The following is an 18,934-nucleotide window of genomic DNA, read 5'->3' as shown; positions in this document are numbered from 1 at the left end:
GGGTCGGCACAGTGACCCAGCCCTCCACTCTGGCTCCGGCGGCCTCGAGGTGGGTAGAGGTGCACGGATTTGGTGGTGACCAGGATTATGTGAGAACTCCACGGATATAATCACCTTGAATCGGTCTGTGGTTCCCGAATACAAAGTCCTAACACACACACACACACACACACACACACACACACACACACACACACACACACACACACACACACACACACACACACCAAATAGCCCTCCCCATGTCCTTTCTATCTCCCGCACCAAACCTGCAAATCTTTCATCCATTAGAGGCTCTTGAGACTTTTAGCGCTGCCTCCCCTCTTGAGCCGCAGCCCCGCGACAGAGGCAGCGGGCGGGTGAGCTGGCGGGGTGTGGGAGTTTTTAGCAGGGCCGCGGCGCGATGCTTGACCACGGGGATAGTAAGGAGCACAAACTTAGCGCCCTAGTGCCAGTAGTTCCCTTATTGGCTCCTGTCCAAGTTGTGAATGCGGAACAACAAATTGCCGCGGCTAGGGTGTACGTACCCAAATGTAACACACACACACACACACACACACACACACACACACACACACAGTCATTGTGCGGTACTGGTGATATGGCGGCTGCAGTCATGATGAAACAACGAAGTAGCTATGGTGGTGGTGAGAGGGTGATGGTGGTGACGACGTGGTGTGGATTTTACGGAAGTCGAAAGAACTGTTTAGGTAAGAGGGCAGCAGATGGCCGGTAATTGCTTAAATATATAATAAGACGTTTTTTGCGTGGTCACGCCGAAAACCATGAAAGTGTTTTCCTTTTTCTAATTTTCTATTCTTTTTTTTCTACGCGCGAGCTGGATGTATCTATCAGAACAGCGGCAGAACTTGTAGTCATGCAAATGTAGTCACTACCGCCGCCGCCGCCTCCTCCGCCGCTGCCGTTGAGGGAGGGAAAGTGCCTGGCAGGCTGTCAGTCACTCTGCTTTTGGAGCATCGATATCCGGATCCATGAAGGGAGGGAAGGAGGGGGAGGGCAACGCTGGGCGACGCGAAGGAAATCATTACATAACGATTCTTGTCTTCGCGTACAAGCAACTCGTCCCCGCTAAGACTGCCACGTCAACAGAATTAGTAGCGGGCGTCGTAGGCCCCCCTAGCATTATATAGTGAAAGACACCACCGGTGACTAAAAATGTCATGTCCACCAATGACGTTAGCTGACGTAAATTTTATAAAGATGCGGACGGCTTCTCGTAGCAAGCGGCGGACGGCGAGGAGATGGGCAGATGAAGTACTTTCCTCAGTTTTCGTCAAGGGGCGTGCTAGCACGATGGCGGTGAGTGACGTGTGAGACACATCACGGAAGTATCACCATCGTGTGACGTGCCGGGGCAGCGGAGGCACGGCGCTGGGCTGCTGGTAACTAGCGGCCGCATGGGCAGCGAAAATGAGCAAATATACCGTCTTCGACTTGCCGGAGTGTTTGTTGTGTGGCAGTGGAGCTTGGTCGTGTCTATTGATATCACTTAAACGGGTGCCTCCTCCTCCTCTTCCTCCTCCTCCTCCTCCTCCTCCCTGCCTCTGGTGTCAGCGCCCCGCCACACGCACAGAGCAGGACAATAAACGGCAACTCTGCACTGGCTTGTTGGCCGCTACAATGCTCTGAACACTATAGTCAGGGAGGTTTACTGTGTGTTACTGCTGCCACCACTGCTGCTACGAGCGGCGGGGGGGGGGGGGCGGGGGTGGGGCGGCGGCTTCTCCTGCTGGCGAAACTAGTCCACCGCGCGCTCCGGGGTCACACCGCCGCCGCCGCTCCTTGGGTACCTAATCGTTAAACGTAAACCGTCTTCGTCATGTCACCCTCTCAACCAGCGGTACTTTTGTTTTTATCATAGAAGACCACTTTTTTTTTTACGTCGCCATGCTTTCTTGCTTGCTGGTGAAGTTTAGCGGATCAAACAACTTTCCCTCGGCATAAGTAGCCCTCAGCGGTAAATATATATCATCTTCCTCTACGTTATGTCTGGCGGTGTTCCTTATTTATTCTCTCCGTCGGCAGATTGGCTTGTAAAAACGACGGAGCTCACCGGCCGCCGTATAAACAGTATCAAGGCGCACGGAAAGAAATATTAGTCCATCTGCGTAGAGTTAGTACCACAATTTGTTCTGCTGCTTTTTTTTTCCATTTATCTCGCCGTAACTCGACATAGAAAACGGAACGCGGCGTGAGCACCGTAATTATGCATCATGAGGCCGCTTAACTGGCCCGTTCCTTTTTTTTTCTTTTTTTTTATCCCCTTTTGTGTTCTCCTCCTCCTCCTCCTCCTCCTCTTTTATCCTCTTCACCCTTTCTTCACTTCATTCTTTCTTTCTTCATCTTCTTCTTCTTCTTCTTCTTCTTCTTCTTCTTCTTTTCCTTGACTATTTTTAAACTAGAGTCCGTCTACACTTGGGCAAGAGTGTTCAGGAGGAGGTTGACACATGCCACCGCGCTTCTTTCTTCCTTCCTTCTTTCCTTCCTTCCTTCCTTTATTCCTTCCTTTCTATATTCCTTCGTGCCCTTATCCCACTCCTTCCTGTCCCTTTCTTAATGCCTTACTTCCTCTTCCCCTTCCTTCATTCCTTTCTTTTTCGTTTTTCCATTTTACCCTTTCCCTTTCGTTTTTTCACTCCTTTCTTCCTTCTGTCTTTCCGTCTCACCTCCCTTTTTCTTTCGGTTTGTTTCTTTCCTTCCTTCCTTATCTTCTTTCCTTCCTCTCTTTCTTTTTCTTCCTCTTCAGTCCGCTCAAAAGTAACCCTGGTGTTGAGGTAATATTTTTCTTTCATTATCAACGTGTGGTCATTGCGTAAAGAATCATTGCAAAGTTAAGATGGTCGGACGCGTCTCGGAATATATATATAAGCACTAAGCGCTCTTTTTTTTCTTCCATTTTTATTTCGCTGTTTGAAATCGAAATTCCTGACTGTGAGTGAAGCAGACGTGACATTTTCAAGACGTGATGCGTGTTACTAGGTTTGGGGTGTCGATTTCTCTCCCTCCTTCTCCACCCCTCCCCACTTCCCTCCCCTTCCCTTCCTCTCCCCGTCTTGGTGTTCCTTTCCTCCCCCAAGCGTCTCCCCAATTCACGCCCTCCCGACCCAGCCCACCTCACCCTGCGTCCTCCTCCTCCTCCCTGTCTTGATATCCCCCACCCTTGAACCGCCTCCTCCCTCACTCACGCCTCCTCAACCTACCCCAATCCTTCCCCTTCCCCTCCTCCTCCATCCGCTCCCCCGCCCCCTCCCTGAGCCAAGATGACAGGCTGTGTATAAAGTCTTAATCACTGCCCACACACCGGCAAACATGGCTGCTGATTGTCTACATGATAAATATGTCAGTAATGATAGCAATGGCTTTTCTGCACTCAAGTGACAGCGACGCCGTTTATGACTGCGAGCAACGAGTGTTTGTTTTAAGCCGTGTTGTTGAACTTGACACTGCCTGTACCTGGCATGCTTGGGGGGGAGGGGCAAGGTGAGGCGTGGAGGTGTGGGAGGAGGAAAGGGAGGGGCAGAGGAGGCCGCCAAGGTGAGGGGGGGAGGGGCTGGAACATTATGTAACTTGCAACACCTGTTCTGTGAAGGAAAAAATACATTCTGCAGGTTGTTGTCTTTTTTTAATGTGCGTTATCGTCAGCATCATCATTGTCATCATCATCCGCGTTTGTTTATTGTACTACTTGTTGGCCGCCTTGAGAGAGAAAAAAATAAAATTCCATTAATAGTAAGGGTGAAAAACAAATAATAAAAGGATAATAATAGTAATGATAATAATTGTGGTGGTGATAGTAAATTCTTAACATGCTGCGCGTTTTTATTTATTTTTTTAGTGGGGGGGGGGGGAGGCAAAACGAGCGGTGGCTTTTGGACCGACATTTAATTTTCTAAGTATTCAGTATGTGTGCTTACTCCTGCTGGCCGCCTCTCGCCGCTCTCCGCTGAAGGGGAACATTGTGTTGGGGCATCGTCGGAAGAGAGGGTGGGAGCGGACGCTCGGCAAACACCAGCAAAAAAATGTAGTGAAGACAGTACACGCCGGAGCCATGGAGACGAGGGCGAGGAACGTGCCAGCGGGTAGGACGTGCGGGGGAGGGGGTTGAGGCGCTTTGGAAAGGAACGGTAAAATCGGTCCTAAAAAGATTTACCTCTCCGCGTGTCAAGGTGTATTCAGAGTCGTGATAAAAAAGTAGTAGTTGTAGTAGTAGTGAACTTAAACAGCAGTAGTAGTGGTGGTTGATAGAGTAGTTAGAGGAAGAGAAGGAGGAGCAAGGACAAGAGGAGGAATAGCGTATAGTTCTTGGGAGTGTGTCGGGTCGGCGGCGAAGTGTTGGCGGTCAGGTGGGCGTAAGGACCGCTTGGGAGGGGAGAGAGGATCACAGAGGATGGAGGAAGGGTGGAGAAGGAGGGGGAGGAAGTCGAGGAAGGCGCCACCTCAAGAACCCCCCGTCAAACACTGCATACGCTCCGGGACGTCACCGCTGCCGTCATTGCCACCAAGATCTTGACTGCCACCACCATCACGCGCGCGGCCGGGAATCGTGAGCTCGGTATTACTGGCGGCAGGCCGGCAGACTGACCTGCCGCTCCCGCAGCCGTGAGCCCGAATAATCTTATCTGCAAAAAGTAAGTCGATAAACAAACCCGGTGCGTGCATTGTGCTACTTCCCCGTATCGTTTGTAGCATGTGCGCCTAAAACCTGCATTACGGCCGTGTCGGATGGATAACGGCCCAGGTGAGTTTTTGGCTTCGATAGTTATGATGTAGCGAAGGTTTGCCGGCGAGAAAATAATACTCTGTCGTAATAGTAGCCGTGTCATCGTTCGGCGACTAATGATGACGATGATAATAATAATAATTCTGTCCCTGTTTTAACGTGAAGTCGAGGGTTTAGTGAAGACTCCCCGCGGAAAAGAAAGGGAGGGGAAGAAGAGGAAGGGAAAGGACGGGTCGCCGGTGAGGGCGACGATGCAGACCAGCAGAAGGCGAGGAGAGGGTCAGCCAGCACCCCCTAACGCACTCACCCGCCTCGCCGGTGTGGCCCCCCCTCGCCACGCAACACTCCGCCGCACGAGGGCCGGGCATGCAACACCCGGCCAACACAGTACGCGCCGTCACCTCTTGGTCCTCGCCATCACATGCTTAGCTTTACGCAGGTGTAGACACTCCCAGTTTTAGGTGGCGTTATTGTTTTGTAGTTTTAAATAATACCACATATTTGGTGAGGTGGTAGTGCTGCGAGTAGTGAAAATTGGTGTAGAAGTTCTTAGAAATCCGTAAGACAGTAGTCGGTGCCGGCGGGGGGGGGGGAGCCGTAACGTTGGTAAAAAAATAATTGATCATAATGCAGGTATTGAATATCGCACAGGCACGCCATCAGGCTGGCATTAATTTTGCACCGATCGAGGAGGTGTTCGTATAAATATTTACTGGAGACGTCTGCAGTCACTCTGGAAGCCGTATAGGGAGTGGCCGTGCGTGGGGCGGGGCCGTGACGGGGCTGCGGGTCAGCTGAGACGCGATCAGTGGCGGGCTGTTGACGTCCCACTCCGCCCAAGGTACACACTGCCCTGAGCCGCGGCAGCCCGCCCGCCGCGCACCGCCGCTGTCTCACATACGCTGCATTAATGACGCTCTATTGATTTTATCAGATATATATATATATATATATATATATATATATATATATATATATATATATATATATATATATATATCTCTATACTAAAAATATCCATGAAGACTTGTGTTGACAGCAGTACAGTGTGGGGTTAGCTGTTTTAATTTGAGTAACATGAACATACTTTGTGGCGATGGTCATTCAGAAGATCTCAAGCGATAATTGGTCAGGATTGAAACAATAAAGATGCAAGCAGAGCCCGAGTCTCGCGGTGAAGGGGCGCCTTGTACGAGCTGAGAGGCCCATTCTTCGGGTGCACCCAGCTGGCCCACACTCCTCCGCCCTCCCTCGTGGTCCCTCGCCTCTGTGACTGGAGGAAGAGCAGAGGCGCTGGGGAATAGGACTTGTGCGGGAGGGGCGTTATAGTCAGCTTGTGTCAGTGATAACATCAGAACGAGTGAAGAGAGCAATGGCCGTGGGTGATCGTGGTCATTGTGCTTAAACATAATCTTGTTTTTCTGGGAGTGAGGAGAGCGGAGCCTGTTCCCCGAGGTGCGTCTATGGTGTCGGCGCCGCCCGCGGTCACCTCCCCGGCTGTAGGTCCCGCCGCCGGCCAGGTAGATGCACATGTTAGCCAGCTTTGTTGAGGGGAGGGAGGGAGCAAGGGATGATATGCTGAGAGAGAGAGAGATTTATTATTCAAAGAACACCACACTCAGTCACACATTCATCGTTCGCTTATTCATAACAAGACAACGAGAACACACACACACACACACACACACACACACACACACACACACACACACACACACACTATACACTGACCAATACATATCCATCACGTTAAGTTCGGTGCCCACCCCTACCTTGACTCACTCACTCGGTCGTTCCCTCCCTTCCTCCCTCCCTCTTCCTTCCTCCCTCCCCTCCCTCCCTGTATCTAGTGAAGCATGTTGCCGTGACCCTTGAACCGCCCATACCCTGCACACGCGTACCCTGAGCAGAAGGCAGTCACTCCTCCCTCGCGTCCTCGTCCTCCTCATCTTCCCCATCTCTCTTTCTCCTTTTCCTCTTGCTCCTCTTCCTTTCTCTCCTACTCCTCGTTCTCCTACTCCTCTTCCTTTTCATCCTTCTCTTTTTCTCCTCCTCCTCCTCCTCCGTTTTCTTATTTCTTTTACATCCTCCTCCTCCTTTCTCTTTTTTTCTTTACCTCTTTCACCCCCCCTCTCCTCTCCCAATCCATACACCCATCACTTCTCTCCACCTACCTCCTCCTCTCTCCTCCCGCTATTCCTCCTCCTCCATAGCGGTCCTCGAAAGCTTCATGAGACGACTGGATGCTGAGTCGTCGATGACCTCTTAAATGAGGACTGGAGCAGGCAGGCGGGAAAGCAGGCCGGTCGTCCCTCTTCCCCTCCATCCTCCTCCTCCTCCTCCTCCTCCTCGCCGCGCCCCTTCGTCAGCCAGCGCCCGTCCCCCCAGCCTCCTCCCTCCCGGCCATCAGCAGGGAAGCGTATCTTTAGGGAGTGTGTATGGACGCCGCCGCTCCTCATTGTCTCCCCGCCGCCGCCGCCGCCGCCGTCGCAGTCGTGCTCGCGTGGTGGTGCCTCGGCTGTGCAGGTTCTGTTTTCCATAAAGTTACGCTTAATTTCCCCATCGGACACCACGGAACTAGTTTGAGGACTGCTCTCCCAGAATAACGCCAGTTCTGCCTCGTTGCTCCGTAATGAGTGTGGAGCGGAGGGGCGGGGGCAGGGAGGGGCGGAGGGCAAGCCTGAGACAAATTGGATACCTGAGCTTAGGCTTTATATCCTCGCCTATTAGTCCATCGTGTGCCGCAGTTTACGATCCCTGTATAATGCCCTCCAACATCTTTTTTTTTTCAAACTTCAATTCCTTCGTACCCAAGAATGTGGTGAGCTGCAAGGTATTTCAGTACTCTTTTATTTTTCCCCAACCGTTCCTGCGTCCTTACACAATGGGCTCTTTGTCCCCTTGCAAATAAAACCAAACAGGTCGGTCGTCCCACTCGGTTTAGCTCAGCGCGGTACAAAGGCACGTTAATGCGACCCTATATTGTGAAAACAGCGAAAGAGGTTCTAGGTTGGAAAAAGCATCGCGCTGCTTTTGTTAGATACATTTTACACGCCAGGAAACTTGCAAGCATCGCCAAGCAGCGGAACACTAATCAATCCAAAGATCTGCTAATTGCCGAGTCAAAATTTTTAAGTTGCATTTTATGTTCAAATAGGCGAGGGAAAATGTTGCAGCTCAGAGGATGAATATTTTGTCGAATTGCCGGCCTTTTTGGATACGAGGCAAGAGTGTAAATTAAACTGCATATGCATCAGGATGAAGGGAAGGGAGGCTGCAAGTGCATATGCCGTCTGTTCTTGGATGTCGGCCCTGCCTTCACCGACTAGTTTTATATTCATGGTACGCGACTGTTATGAAGAAAACGAATATCTGACGGAATTTTATCCCCGCCGTGTTTGTGCATCTGCAAGAAATGTTTGTGTGTGAACGTGAGTAGTACGAGCGGATGAGTGTTTGTGTATTAGTATACTTGTGTTGGTGTGCGAATGTTGATGGCGGGGTGTCCGTGTGCATTTGTTCCTGTCTTGTATGTTTTCGGGCTTTTTTAAATGGTTGTTCCTGTGTGTGTGTGTGTGTGTGTGTGTGTGTGTGTGTGTGTGTGTGTGTGTGTGTGTGTGTGTGTGTGTACGTGCTTGTCTGTGTTTACGTGTCCACTCGCTGGCGGCTATTCGTACACACGCCCGCCTATTTGTACACACAGAAATGTTTTGGTGGATTTTTATTCACACACATTTGTATTCCCGGTCACATATAGCGCCTGTTTTACGCGGGGAGCCAACCCATGCGTACTACAGACGACTTCGCGGAACGTAAGGCAAACTTAGCGATATTATTCACTTAATGTATTACTTTATTCATAGTGGCGTTTCTCTCATTTCTTTATTTCCTAATTTATTTGTTGACACATTTACTTTGTTATTAGTTTACATATTCAATTATTCAATCATTTATTTTATTAATTCATTCATTCATTCACTTGCTCTTGTGTGTGTGTGTGTGTGTGTGTGTGTGTGTGTGTGTGTGTGTGTGACGGTAAGTAATTCAAACCGTGAGTCGTTCATTGCTTCAAGTTAATCCACCATAAATAAATATCTTTCTGCCTCCTCCTCCTCCTCCTCCTCCTTGACTCCTGCGGGCGGCGATAAACTTTCTTATGGTGGGCGTAGAGCTCGTTTTAATGCAGACCTGATCCTTCATGTTTAAGTTGTGCAATATTCCTGCTGTCTGCAAGGTGTCCCGAGATCACTATAAAGTTTAAAGTTATCTCATATTGCCAAAACGCCTCTCGCGGCCCCCTCCTCCCCTGCGCCTGTCCTCCAAAGCTGCCACCTACAAACGCTATTCTGTGATCGTGTTTGTGTGTGTGCGTGTGTGTGTGTGTGGGGTTCTTCTATCCATCTATCTGTCTATCTTTTTATCTATCTTTTCTTTAGGACCATTATTTATGTTGTATTTCTCTTCTCCACCGCCGCCTCCACCACCAACACCATCATCATCCACTCTTTTTTTTCTCGTTTTCTCTCATGGTGGGTTTTTTTTTTATCCTTACTCAATTTATTCTCCCCTCTTCATTATTACTTATTCATTTACATATTCATTTGGGGTTTTTTTTCTCCCTTTTTCTTTATATATACATTTCTTCTGCCTTTCCTCCCATCGTTATGTCATACGTAAAAAAATTGCTTTCCTAATTTGTTTTTGTGCGTAGGTCGAAAGAAACGTTCAGGAATATAAATGCAACAATGAGCAGTTTTTTTAGACGATCGGAACCTCTTTTTTGTTTATTTTAGCGATTTGGCGCTCCCTTGTATCCGTGAAGTTAGTATTTTCTATATTTTCATCATTTCACCTTGCACTATATCTCATTAGCATTTCCATCTGATTTGTTTATTTATTTTCTTGTCCTTCAAAAATTCAATTCACTTCCATCCGGCCTCTTGCAGACTCCTTACTTTCTTATGTTCTTATGTTCTTATTTACGTCATACTTCCATCTTTCCGTTCGTACCCAGGTTTTAATGCCCACTCACACGCACGATCGACTCACATCTTACATACGCAGTTTCGATTTCTTCTCGTTATTTTTTTCTCATTTTCCGCGTCCGGCCGACCTTTGTGCGCTGTAATCGTGTTGCGTAGCGCCCTAAGCCCACCGCCGCAGCAACGCGATGAACGCCGCCCGGGAGAGTCCGAAGCGATGGGCGGCGATCTCCTGAACGGGGCCAACCAGTGAGCTCTTGATGATTGTGTGAAGAATTGGAGGTAATGGAAAAGGAATATTGGAAGAACGTGAAAGGCGCGAGATGGGATAATGCTGGATGAAAGAAGACAGGAGAGGAGACCGAGGGGCGTGGAGGAAACTGAGAGAATTGGAGGTAATGGAGAGGGATATTGGAAGAACGTGAGGCGAGAGAGGATGTGATAAAAGAGAGGAGGGACGGTAAAGGAGGGAATATGAGGGCGCGGATCCCTGCAACTCGCGCGGAAGAGACCTGTTTTGCTGCCGCCCATCGCCTACTTTTGTCGGCGGTGAATTTTCCACAATCAACAGCCGTGTGTGTGTGTGTGTGTGTGTGTGTGTGCAAAGTGGATTAAATTCCGGCATCTTTAATCAATTTTTTCCCTGACCTGCTCCTTCCTCTTCCCTTCTCCTCTTCACCTTCCCCCTTCACCCTTCCCCTTCTCCCTGCCCTATGTCCCCTCCTCAATCCCTCCCTCCTCCCAGCAGCACCGCCCTGTCCGCCTTTTCTCCGAGGCTTGCATGAACAGACAAAGGAGCTCAGAGCGGCTGGAGCCTGTATTGTGCCTGTTCTGGAAGAGGAGGAAGAAAACCTAACGTGTCATTATGGTAACGAGTCATGCTGCTGTGCTCTCACTGGACAACACTCACACACACACACACACACACACACGCACACGCACATGGAAGCAGTAGCAGTAAACCAGTGTCCTGTCATCAGCGCTGTTCCTCCTGTACTGTTCGTAATTGCCAGTCACCTCGATGCCGCCTCGCTGCTAAAGACTAAAGGAATCCGTCCAGCTCGTCCTGTCTTGCTTATGGCTGGTGGTGGTGGTGGTGGTTCCTCCTCATAGCACCGCCACCTACGCCGAAGAGGAGCCGCCTTGATGTTACTCAGCCTCGTGTCTTTGTGTTTGACGTTGCTTCTCTCTCTCTCTCTCTCTCTCTCATAGGCGTAACCTCCATTCCCTCCTCCTGCCGTGGCTGCGTCTTGTCGCAGGACTCACTTAATTATTCAGGGTCTGTTCCTTCATCGCCGTCGTGCCTTTTCTTGAGCGATCTTTTAGCTTTCCGGGTGTCGGCGGGGCGACGCGGCATCTCATGGTGTCGCAAGCACGCTTCACTCTGGTGGCTGAAAGATTGCGGCTAATGGACACTTGTAACCTGCAGAGCATTGCCTGGGGCGCCCGCCTCTGCTGCCGCTTCGAGGGCCTTTGGGAGGAGAAGGGGAGGCATGTGGGGCGGGGGGAGGGAGAAGTGAGGGGATTGAAGAGGTGGGGAGTGGGTTGGAGCGGCAACAGTTGCTCACAGTGGATGGGAGGAAATAGGGATAGTTGCTTGCTGGGAGGTTGGGTGGGAGGAGAGACGCCAGTTGTTTGTTGGAGGGAAGGAGGGATAGGGAGGGAAGGAAGAGAGGGCAGCAATTGCTTGTAAAGATAGGCGGTGAGAGGGTGGCCCATTGCCTGCAGAGTGGTAGGGCGGCATGAGGTGCACAGAAATGAGGTACGTACCAGTCGCAGTGGGTGGGGTGGATGTATCAATTACTAGACGAGGGAGAGCTGTGAAAGGCAGATATTTCTTTTGGAGGAAGGGAGAGGATGAGCTAGTTGCAGGGGAGAGGAATGGGAGGGGCACCATTTGCTCGAGGAAAGGGGAGAAGAGGTATCAATTGCTTGGTGGAGGGAGGAGGAAGAGGGCGGATATTTGCTTTTGGGAGGACGGGAGAGGAAGGTGCAGTGCTTGTGAAGGCAAGGGAGAGAGGGAAGGAAGGAGGAAGGAGGAGGGAGGAAAGAGGTATACCAGTTCCTTATGAGAGAAGAGAAGGGTGGCAGTTGTTTGTGGAGGAAGGGAGAGGAGGGCTACAACGCTTGAGGGGGGAAGGAAGGAGTGTAGTTGCTTGGGATGTGTAAGGGGAAGGGGGAGGGGAGGGAGAAGTAGAGAGGAAGCAGCGATGCGTAACGTTAGTAGTTGCTCTTCTGCTAGAAATAAATAATATCCTGACTTTGCTCGTTACCCTCCGTTGGCCTGTGATGGCGTGGCTTAACCCAACCTCCGATTACTCTACACCCTTTGCCTTCAGCGTGCCGAGGGGCTTCTGAGGCTGCTATTGTGCTTTCGCTGCAAGGAAAATCCCCATGCACTGTACCTCCTGCTCGGCGTTGTTCCGTAGCGAGGTTAGTAGCATAGCACCGTAACGTTCGAGAGTGGTTCTTAAGATGTGTTTTCCTCCATTCTAATCCACAGCGTCCGTCTCGCGTCAGCTGTTTACTCACAAAATAAAACGTTTATGAAGACTATCCAGGTTGTATTTTTCTCTTTCCCGCCTGTTTGCTTAGCGCTTGTATGTGCCTGAATAATTGTATGTACGGTTGAAGCCAGACAAAGGTGGTCGTCCGTATATTTACAGTAGAAGGAAACTACGCACAGACAATGTGATGTGACTAATCTTCGCGGCAATCTTTACGGTAGAGTCCAGCTTGACGTGCACACACACACACACACACACACAGACACACACACACACACACACACACACACACACACACACACACACACACACACACACACCTTGTTCGGTCCGCGAAGATCATGTGCAACAAAGGGGAGGGAGGAAGGAAGGGTGCGGAGGAAGGTCATAGGTGCGCTAGGAAGGTAAGCAGGGTGTTACGGCCGCACGTATAATGCTCGTCGCGGCTTATCGCCCAAATCATTCAATCGACCACAGTGGCAACAGGGACAACCGGCTCGGACTATCTCGACCCTGGATCTGTATATTAAAAGAGGAGGATCGCATCGCTGATTTGCCATGGTGTGTCATCATGTGGAGGGGGAATGGTTGATGGCGGCTCCACCTACCCGCGCCAGCCAGCCAGCCACCACGTACGGCAGGAGACCAGGGAATGCCATCACTACTTACGTGGCCAAGGACACCGTGAGCCGAGTACCGCAGTAGCGTCCGACCCGTTGCCCGTAGAGGCGAGGCACGACATGGGAAACTAGATCTTGGGGAGGAATCGGATAAAGCCTAAAGCGTGTTGTTACATAAGGTGAAGAATGTGAGGCGAGAGAACCATAGGAGCGCTGAGTGCGGGCTACGGGCGGGCGTGGCGTGGCGGAGGAGCTGCGTCACCCCACCTGCCTGGCCGCGCCTCGCCGGCCCGCCCGCCGCGCGTCAGGTCTGCTTGCTTGCTTGCTCCAAACAGCGAGGAGCTGTTCTTCGTCTTGCAGGGTTCAAGACACGCCGAAAGGAAGAAGGAAACTTGTTTGCTGAAAGGAATCGATTAGCAAAGTTCGCTTTTCCAGCGTCGGAAATTTGAGTCAAGAAGCGCGCGGTTTTTTTCTGGTCAAGGTAGCGAAATTGACACACATTCCTGCCTTACACGGCCTCCCCCACCCCCTCCCATCGTTGCAGGGCCTCCCGTACGCGCGCGACGCCCCTGAGTCTCGCTATCATGAGGCAGTGGTCGGCTCGTTAGCGGCGTACCCTCTGCGGCGCTTAAGCCCGCCGGCGTTTTCCAGGCGGCATTCCAGCCGTGACGGGTGAAGGGTACGCCAAGCACTCATTTCTCTCGCCACAGTCACCACCTCTGTTTCCCATAATTTCTTTCCCTCGCCCTCCTTTCCGATGCTATTGCCATTTCGCTGCTCTTTGATTCTCACAGGAAGCTTTGCAGCGTATTCGGTTTCTTTTTTCAAAAAATACGATAATGGCAGCGCTCATAAACCTCCGTTTCCCCATGGGCGCCATTGCTTGCAGTCGTGCAATCAGACAGGACGTCCATGTACTGCGTTTTTGCTCAGGTGGATTGAAGGCACATGACATATTAGCGCCTCCACCTCGCTAGGGGCCGTAATAACACTGGCAGCCACCATCACCTGGGGTGCTAGAGTCGAGGCGGAGAGGGAGAGGAGAGAGCGGTAGGGGTGTTTATGGGGGAGGAGGCTGGAAGAGGAGGTGGGAAGTAGAGAAGGAAGGGTCCGCAGGAAGGTGGAGAGAGAGGGGAGGGGAGGGGTGCAGGGCGGTGTGCAAGAGGGAGGAAAGGAAGGAAGGAGGAGGTGAGAAGGAGGCAGGTGGAGCTAAAACCTTGAAAACTTACGTAATGATAAATCGGGTACGACGGTTTGTATGGTCGTCCTGGCGTGAAGACCTCGAGACGTTAAGGATATATTCTTGTGGTTAAAGTTCATGTGGGTTTGGGGACGAGTGGCTGCGTCGGCGGTTGAGCAGGACAGACAAAGGGAAGGAAGCGGCGGGAAGGAGGGACACGGGGCGAGGGAGAAGGAAAGACGGTACAGTCATTTGTTGTATGGGCGTCGCCGAGTTGCTTGCAGAAGCACCAAGGCACGCACGGCGACCCTCCTCCTGCTCCCTCCTCGTAACTCACCCGCCGACTGTTGATTACGACCCACCTACAGCCCCAATTCGGCCAACGGTGGACGCGGCGGAGGTCACTTGAAACACCTGCCGCGGCTGTCGTCACCTCCTGACGGAAAACCCGCGGCGCCGCCACGAGCCCTCGGTAGGGCTTCTCGCCGCCGCGGAGGCTGCCGACTCCAAACTTGTCTTAAAGTTTGCTCAATATTTAATCCTTTGAAATGCTTGACCAAAAAGTAATGCTTCTCTGGCGGCGCGTCATAACACACTTGGAATTCTGTTAAAATGTTGACTCGTCACTATTCTAGAAAAAATCTACAGTTTTAGAAATTTATATTAGTTGGAACGAATTCGATGTAATTTTTTTTTTTTTTTTTTTTTTTAACAATCAGATAACCTAATGTGACGCTGCCGCTTTGAACACGTAAATGGAGTCACGACCGACAAACATACAACTTAACGCTACCGACCTTATTTTACATATTATTATCATTGCTAAGTCTCAAAGGCGCCAGTGCTGTAGCGGTAGAGGCACGCGGGTCAGCAAACCCGGGCATCAGTGACCCGTGCGTTGGGCGAGGCAGCGATGGCGTCGGCGCCGAGCAGTGAGTGGCGGTAATGAAGCTCCGCAATCACTGGTATTACCTGTTTGTCGGAGGAACGCACATGATGTACGGCCGCCGACAGGCCGGTCTGATGAGGCGGCCATACGCGGAGGCCTCATGTCTTGGGCGACGTGCTAACTACCGCATGCACATTAGCCAGGCGAGGCGGGCCAAGCACGGGCGGCAAACATCGAGTAAACAAAAGTATTCCGGTGTTTTTCTGTTAATATATTAAACTCGGCAACAGCAAAACACTAAAAACGAAAACAAGTACATACAAAATATAATGATAATAATGATTATAACAATAATAATAATAACACACAATAATAATAGAATTGATAATATTCCTTGAAGTGTACATGATGCTGCGTGGTGTGGCTGTGTCATGGTGGTGTGAGTCGGTGTGAATGTGTTGGTGTACTGCTGCTACACTCCATGGCCCGGCAGTGTGTAGGTAGGTTAGGGCTGCTTAGTGAGGGCACGCAGGTGTGTGTGTGTGTGCGGCGGCGACGGCGGTGACGGAGACGCGATGGGCCGCGGCTCGGCGTGATGCCGGCCCGGCTGACGGCCTGACACAGGACGCTGCTCGGTCATTCCTTCTAAATATAGTTCAGTATGACACGCTTCCTCCCTTTCCTTGTACAATCTCCTTATAATGCAATCCATGAGCCCCTCCACGCAGACCAGCCCCGCCCCGCCCCTCCCCCCTCACAGGCGCCTACACACAGTACACATGATGTAACTGAACACCTTCACTTTGTTTCCGTCATGTAGACTTTTTGTGAGTTGTCACTTTATGTGTGTATGTCATGGTGTTTATTTCCCCGTGTGTCACCACCGCCGCCCCGCCGCCATCACCACCACCACCTCCTCCTCCTCCTCCTCCTCCTCCTCCTCCTCCTCCTCCTCCTCCTCCTCCACCACCACCAACACCCACCTCCATTAGCAGGATTTCTTGGCACCAAGGCTCTTGCCTCCTTCGATCCTTCTCTTTTTATTCATCTTTATTATTATTTGTTCTTTTTCATATTATTATTATTATTATTATTATTATTATTATTATTATTATTATTATTATTGTGAATACTATTGTTGCTACAGCTACTTTTCTTTCTTTATTTGTTTTGTTTATAATACACGTCACTTTTTAGTATTCCTAAAATTCTTGTTTATTTGTTTATTATTATTATTATTATTATTATTATTATTATTATTATTATTATTATTATTATTATTATTATAATTATTATTATTGATTTATTATATTTACTACTACTACTACTACTTGCCATCATTATTTCCCACCAGTCATGTAATTAATCAGTCTTGTATTATTTTTCATGTTTAGGCTTTATTTTTACCATAGTTTCAATAATTACAACAAACCTCTTTAGCTCATAAGTCCATCATGTATATAAAAGTGTGCAATGATAATGTAGTGTATTAGTAGCAGTAGTTGTAGTAGTTGTAGTGTGTGTTAAGACCGATATTATCAATTGTATTATGGGATTTTCAGGGGAGGAAGACGGAGAAATGGTCCGGAATGGAGGTTTGTGGAAGTCAATGTTCATGCACTGGGAGCCATTGAGTCGGTCAGTCAGTCAATCAGTCAGCCAGTTAGTTAGTCACTCAATGAAGACTGATTTTTTCCTCAGTCTGCTCCTGTTGCCTCTCAGCTTAGAAACTCAAACTAATCCTTTAGCTAACAACGAGACAGGGCCTTTGATAGTCAGACTCAGCAATGTAATACTGTTTTATTTTATTTTTTTGTAGCAAACTTTAATTAACAATTCTCACCCTTGCCGTAGTTTAGACAACACTAACATAATAAAAACAAAAATGTCCTTGATGTGTATAGCTCCCCTCCTCTCGCATAAACTCTTCTTTCATTGGATGTTTGTTTGTTTGTTTGTTTTTTGTCCATAACTTATTTTGGAGCCGGAACGACACACACACACACACACACACACACGCTCACACACACGCATTAACATACCTGTCTTTTGATCACAGAATTGATACCAGATTTTTATTCCAAATTCTATTCTCTGTGTATCAACGGAAACTAAGCATAAGAATAGAAAGAAGAAAAATTACAATAAATATATACTGACAGATAATAGTCTGGGGTAATCTTCTTTCTTCTTCGAGTATTATTTTTATTTCATTTCTTCGCTGATTCTAGACGATAAAGGTCATTGTTCACATGCTTCCACTGGTTTAATACAAAATAATGGTCGTCTGTTTCCTTTATAATTTTCTCTGACACTTTCTTTTTCCCTCTCCTATTACGACAATTTCTCCCTTTTTTTTTATGTAGCTCTTTTCATCACAGTCAACCTCACAGACAACACCTAACAAGCTTTGATTTCCTCGTCTATCTCTGTGGTTGGTTTTCTCAGCCAATGATTTAGTTTCTCTCTTTTTGTTCCTTCTTTTCCTTCCTTCCTGTACTTCACGATGTGCTTTGCTTCCTTGCTCTGCCGTGCTGCTGCTCTATCTCCTTCTTGACCCCTGGTGGTGATAGTGATGGTGGATGTTGTGAGGAGGCGGTGGAGAGGCAGGGCGACGGAGGGGAGGAGGAGGCGGCGGCTGAGGCATGGCGGGCAGGGGTGTAACTGTGCATGGGCAAGGCGCAGGAAGAGGGGAAGGAGAGGGGCCGGTCAGGTGGATGGGTAAGGCCTCCTGCTTTCACTGGCCTTAATTACCTGTCATTAACACGTTATCAAAGACCTCAGCCTCCTCCCTCCACCCCTCGGATGACCTCAGTGACCTCCTGATTCTGCTTCTGTCCTTGCTTCGAGGGTCAGGCCAGCGCAAGATGTTAGCGTAGAATTTTTGCTATAAATTGCTTTCTTGGAGTGTGTGTTTATTTTTTTTTTTTTGGTTATTGGCGCTCTCTCTCTCTCTCGTTAGCTGGCTATCTCTTATCTGATTATGTATGCATCTATGTATCTGTCTATCTATCTATTCATCTTTTTTTGCCTATCTGTGTCTATATTTCTATTCGCTCATCTATCCACGCATGTGGATATGTACGTGTATATGCATGTATATGTATAGGTGTATGCATGTATGTATGTATCTACGTATGAACGATTGTTACTGTCTCTTTGTGTGTGTGTGTGTGTGTTTGCACTCTCTCTCTCTCTCTCTCTTCAGTGTGTGTGTGTCTTTATTAGTATACAATCACCTTATCACCTTGTCTACAGTTGATAAATGTGACGCGCACACACACACACACACACACACACACACACACACACACACACACACAGACACACACACACACACACACACACACACAGAAACCATCTCTCTCTGCATCGTCTCCCTGTCATTAGTTGTGCAGCACTTAGAGTCACCAACACCCATTTCCATGTTTCTCCCATCTCTCCTCTTCCCCTTACCTCCCTCCTCTCTGCGATTCCATGCCTCCCACTACTCCCCCTCCCTCCTCCCTCTAAGTCGACCCCGCCCACCACACTCCCTCGCTCCACCCAGCACAGTCACATCCATTACAAGCTGCCAAACTCAGTACTTCTTTACATATTTACGCCTCGCCCGTACACCATTGCCTTGAACCGCAGCACCATTTTATCTTCCTCGCTCTATCACGCACTATACATATATGAATGCCACTCTACGCACTGCTGCCCGCCTTAATTCATCTATGTATACCTTTAGCATTTATACGTGTTTGTTTCTTTTTGCTTTCCTTTTTTTTATATTATTGATCATTCTGTCTTCAATTCAATGTTTAGGTTTCACGTATCTGCCACATTATTTGAACTGTTTCGGTTTTATCATCTGTATCTTTTTCTACTACTTGTCTTCATTCGTTCCCTATTTCCTTCTCACTCCATTACATCCTTCCTCCCATCCTTCCTTTCCTCCTTCCTCTCTTTTCCTCATAAATTCCGTCCTTTTGTTTCTGCCTCCTTCCATTCCTTCCTCCATTCCTTCATT

The 18,934-nt window shown here is 49.1% G+C and overlaps 1 protein-coding gene across 1 annotated transcript in view; it reads left to right on the top strand.

The window, feature by feature from the left end:
* Positions 1-18,934, top strand: part of LOC127004486 (protein abrupt-like) — a 60,865-nt gene that overhangs the window by 5,503 nt on the left and 36,428 nt on the right. The window contains exon 2 of the mRNA XM_050872258.1: positions 16,482-16,514. Within this exon, the coding sequence (XP_050728215.1) occupies positions 16,482-16,514 (33 nt within the window). The remainder of the gene's footprint in view (positions 1-16,481; positions 16,515-18,934) is intronic.

Source organism: Eriocheir sinensis, chromosome 28 (assembly GCF_024679095.1).
Source record: "Eriocheir sinensis breed Jianghai 21 chromosome 28, ASM2467909v1, whole genome shotgun sequence".
NCBI lineage: Eukaryota > Metazoa > Arthropoda > Malacostraca > Decapoda > Varunidae > Eriocheir > Eriocheir sinensis.
The sequence above is the reverse complement of the archived record's forward strand: the minus strand, read 5'-3'. Positions and strand labels throughout refer to the sequence as shown.